A 4,927-nucleotide genomic window follows, 5' to 3' on the forward strand; every position below is an offset into this window, starting at 1 on the left:
CATATAGTTTGTAGCAGGTGTTGCCTAAAAAAAAATGCCCTGCAGCCTTTCCTTTGTTAATACGCTTAAGTTATTAAACTTTTTTTTGCATCGATGTCATGTAAAAATTGTTACTGCAGAGTACGCTAATTAACGGTAAAATGATTAAAGGAAATATATTAAGTTAAAAGATGTCTAAACATGTATATGTATATTTGGTTATGTAATGTGCCATTGAGAATTTATTCTAAAATAAAATGTTGTATTTTGTGTCATATTTGTGTGTTGTTTCTGGTTTTCTGTTGTTGTTTTTTTAATGCAATCTCTCCACACGGGTGCTTTTCTTGTCTATACTTTAATGTGTAATATACTTGAACACGTGAGGGAAGTTTGTTTCACATTTTGTCGACACTGCAGCACCTTCACATTATTCTGACAGCAGTTAATGTGGTCACATTTTAGAACAATACAAACCAGAAGATCTGTGAAATCATCTCACAGAGTCTGCTTACTGTAGCGCCTCAGTGTGGTACAGCTGTGCGATGCAATATCTCCTTATTATATGTAACATTACATGAAAGTGATCCTTTTTTAAAGTGGCTCTTTTTCTGGTTCCTACCTAAAGTAGTCCCATACAGTCCTGTGGAAAAGTAAGTCCACACTGTTATTGAATAGCTTTCAAAATCACCTTTAGCAGCAGTAGTTTGAACATATGAACTTTTTTAGTCTCTCACATCCTTGTTGAGGAATTGTGGCCCACTCTTCTTTACAGTGTTGCTTCAGTTCATTGAGGTTTGTTTATGCACAGCTCTCTTAAGATGCGGTCGCAGCATATCAGTCGGGTTGAGGTCTGAACTTTGACCACATCGTTGCAACACATCAATCTTTCTCTTTCTCAGCTGTTCTGTTGTAGATTTGCTGCTGTGCTTGGAATTATTGCCCTGCTGCATGACCCAGGTGCAGCCCAACTTTAGCTGTCACACTGATGTCCTCACATTCTACTATACAATAATTTGGTATTCAGGAGAGTTAATGATTGACTCAATGACTCCAAGGTCCCCAGGTCCTGTATCTGCAAAACAAGCCAAAAACATCACCCCTCCACCACCGTGCTTGACTGCTAGTATGAGGTGTTTGTGTTGATATGCTGTGTTTGGTCTTTCTTAAACATGGTGCTGTACATTACAGCCAAACAGCTGCACTTTGGTCTCATCTGTCCAAAGAACACTGTTCCAGAAGTCCTCAGATTTATTCAGATGCAATTTCATAAACCTAAGTCGTGCTGCTATGTTCTCTTTAGAGAAAATAAGTTTTCTTGTCATAAAAGATCCAAAAAAAGCCATACTCATCTGTTTTTGTTCGTTTTTATCCACATCTAACCCAGCCCACTGGTTCTGTTATGTAGTTCTTCCCGGCAGCAGCAATTGCTTCTTTAAGAACATTGCTGATGTCTTCCCTCCTTGGAATTGTGTTCACACACACCTGAATGCTCCAAACCTCCACACTGCCAAAACCTCTGCTCTCATAGAGGCATTCACACCTGGTGATCAGCTTATCAGATGCATTTGATCAACTGCACCTAGCTGCTGTTTACTCTTTTAATTCCTATGGAAGCAGCAAAGGTCTTCTTAGTTTTTCATAGGACTGCACAGAGTCCCAAGAAAACCTTCTTACAGGACTATACATGTGTTTTGGTTTTTTAGAAGGAAGCTGCATCTGTGGTGAGAGGCTCCTGCTCAGTATGACAGTATGGTAGGAGATAATAAGTACAGGCGTTTCCCTCTCTCCTCCTGTCCTGTGTTACTAGCTAGCTGCTGGCTTGTTTCGGTCAGGTGATGTGGCTGGCGGTTGTAATTTGGCAGGAAGAGTAGTTCCTACATGAAACTGCTCAATACAGGGAGATTCAAACAGGGAGATTGAAACTAGCACCTCACACCCTCTCCCCCCAAAGAATCTAGATGGAAAAATAGCAAATATGGGCCAGAGGGAAAAACTTGTGTTTGATTCTGTGGTAAACTGTCACTTTAAAGACTTTTTACAAAATGCAGAGTATCAAGCTTGTATCAAAGATGTAGTTTGCAAAAAAAACAAAAAAAACCCCAAAAACACAAGAAGTGGCAGCTACCACGTTCAGTGTTTCGTAAACACATATATATAAAATGATATAAGGTTATGATTTAATTCATAAAAATAATGCATAACTCCATTAGGGGTTGTCAAATCTGAGGGATGAGTAGACAGTTGCAGACTGGGCAGGCTGTCTCGTGGCTCTCTGCTGCTTCAGTGCACCTTGGGAAATCACCGCATACATCACCTGTAACAGTGTGAAAAGTAAGGGGGTGGGGGGGCAGTTTAGGAGTTGCAAGCCTGTCGGCGAGTTCACTATGTTCAAGGACTGTTTTAAAACAGTACGTTCACTTACTTCTGGCTTCCTCTTGACTTTAGGTGGAGCTGCAAAAAACAAAAAAAAAGAAGAAAAGACAGCATGGTAAAAATTGCAGTTCTGAGTATTGCCTCATAACAGGTTAACAAAAGGAAACACACAGGATATACCTTTGGGAGGGTATGCTTTGCATTTCTGTGGTACCGGGCATCGAGGTGGAGGTTGAGGAGCCAAGATGGTTGGTTGGGTTGCGTATGGAACTTCGTATATGACCTGTGCCCTGGGAAGTGGCTGTGGTTTGACCTCTGAGCTCAGACAGCGAGCCAGTTCCAGGATGATGGGAAGGCAGAGTAATGCACAAACACAGATCAAAACCCTGTGCAGGAGTTTCCTTGGAGAGGGACCTGTGATGAGAGCTATATGATGAGGAGGATACATGACAAGCAGTAAGACCTGCTGGCCAAAATGCAGATGCACTGTGATGCACTTCAATATATGTCATTCTCTGTACCTGCGGTAATGTTCACGTGCGTGCGATGTCCATTTTCAGTTAGACCTGTATCCCAAACAACCATGCATCCATAGGAACCTTCATCCGACTGGTTGACACTCTGGATGTTTAAGAATAGCTTTGTCTGACTGGCTGAAATTGTCTTGTTGGTCAAATGGTGTCTCTCGCTTTCCTTCACAGGCTTCCTAAAATCATATGTTGAATTTTCCCACATCCAGGCAGCGGTCCAGTTGTTTCCACAGTGCTGAACTACACAGGACAATGACAAGCTGTCCCCTTCTGGCACATAATCCATATCGCGTTTTGCCAAAATACTAAGTTGGCATTCTTCAGCACAGAGACCTAAAAGAAGGAATTTAGATTTAAGTCACTGTAGCGGAACGTGAATGTGTAGCCAAGGAAACTCGTGCAGTTTGGTGCTCCTTTGTCCCAATCTGGTTAGGTTATAACCACTAAAACGCATTAATAATCAGGGAACATAAACACACACGCACATGTTTTTGTTTAACTTGGTACATCTGCTAATTTCCATATGCAGTGAAACACACGTCATGCAGAATAAAACACGCATATGGCGGCCACATTTAAAAGGCACGGAGCTTAACAAACATTTCAAAGAACTAGACGCACGCAGTGCGCTTTGGCATGACCGTGATTACCACAGCTTTTAAGGCGAACACATGGCAAATGGCATCTTATTATAGAATACTGCAGATGGAGAGTTCACACGAGCGCTTTAACAAACAAAAACAGTCAAATAAAAGGCAAGAAGAGAGACTTTCCTTTATGTAATGAGAACTTTGGTCAGAGTTTCAAAGAGATCACTTACCAGCTTGGAAGATACAGACGAAGCAGATGACACCGAGGAGATAGGTATACATGTCTGACTGTAAGGATGTGTTTAACGGTGTTTTTGTCTGCCGTTCATCACTTCCCCTAAGAGAGTTTGTGCTTACATTTTACGACTGATTCTTAAATGCTGCCACACTTTCTGGAAATCTTAGGGAGCGAGTGAGTGGGATCACGGTATTTCACTTTCTTTTACTCAGTAATTATATTGTCTTTCCTTTCTCCTGCTGTTGTTCCTATCCGGTCAGAGATGAAGGAAGTGAACACTTACCCATACCTGAAGGCACAAGCACACACACGCAAAACTGAAATACGGGAAGCAGTGATCTCATGAACAGGAATATAAAATTTCCTGCAGGAAAGGGGCCGGCTTCAAAGAACTATAACATGAAGAGACAAAAGAGAACAGAAGCCAGCAAATCCTCCTCCTTCTCATTTCTGTGCAGGTCTTGATTAACATTTTAGTCCAGAGACCTTGATTAAGGCATACATGGCTGATTATGTGGTTATTTGGAGTACAGATCTCTGACAGCTGAGGCTGAATAGCTCGCTACAGCTCGGTGGTTTTCAAACTTTGGCATATCCCACTTCAGAAAGCACTACTCTTACTAAAAATAAATAAATAATAAAGAAAACATTGAATATTGTAAAAAAATTAATCATTTTGGTAGCGTATAATTGCTGTATATGATAGAAGGGGGTTAATAGTGTGAGACAAGCTTGCAGAAATAACTTTTCCACAAATACACTATATTGTGTCACGGGGACTCGAGTCCCCGTGGCACCAAATACTAGGAATACTAGGAACGACCCACTTGCATTGGCTGCATAGCTTACCACTGTTACTATAGCGAAAGTGCTTGTATTCTCTTTATTTCAGAAAATAGGCTGGGGAGTTTTTTACGATTACGTTTCTGTTGTACTATTAAGCGCAGGTAGGGATTTTCCACTCGGAGTACAACTGCAAGCCCATTCCCAGCGCACATCAAGTCTTCAAAGTAAAAGCTTTGGTTACCTTTGAAGACAAAGACTATTAAGCAAATAATGGGCTGTTAAAGAATATACTCGCATGTAAGTGATTTAAGCACATACAGTCCTCATTTTCTGCTATGTCCTATGTGATGTTTGTGTCGCTCAAAAAGCGCTGCGCGTGATCTTATTTTGAAAACCGGACGTTTCGTATGCGGTAAATCTTTCAGTTTTGA

The 4,927-nt window shown here is 41.1% G+C and overlaps 1 protein-coding gene across 2 annotated transcripts; it reads right to left on the reverse strand.

The window, feature by feature from the left end:
- Nucleotides 1–328: 328 nt before the first annotated feature.
- On the reverse strand, nucleotides 329–4,044 carry si:dkey-52l18.4 (uncharacterized protein LOC560708 homolog). 2 transcript variants are annotated; one of them, XM_031754637.2, is made up of 5 exons: nucleotides 3,703–4,044; nucleotides 2,874–3,215; nucleotides 2,533–2,778; nucleotides 2,402–2,430; nucleotides 329–2,293 (listed from the first exon to the last, which is right to left on the reverse strand). In XM_031754637.2, exons 1-5 carry the CDS (start codon nucleotides 3,752–3,754, stop codon nucleotides 2,186–2,188), a joined length of 777 nt encoding a protein of 258 aa, XP_031610497.1. In that variant the 5' UTR covers nucleotides 3,755–4,044; the 3' UTR covers nucleotides 329–2,185. The 2 variants fall into 2 exon arrangements, with proteins under 2 accessions (XP_031610497.1, XP_031610498.1); XM_031754638.2 differs by having other exon boundaries at nucleotides 2,533–2,766; nucleotides 3,703–4,042.
- Between the last annotated feature and the right edge of the window lie 883 nt (nucleotides 4,045–4,927).

This window comes from Oreochromis aureus, linkage group 14, assembly GCF_013358895.1.
Source record: "Oreochromis aureus strain Israel breed Guangdong linkage group 14, ZZ_aureus, whole genome shotgun sequence".
Classification (NCBI taxonomy): Eukaryota; Metazoa; Chordata; class Actinopteri; order Cichliformes; family Cichlidae; genus Oreochromis; species Oreochromis aureus.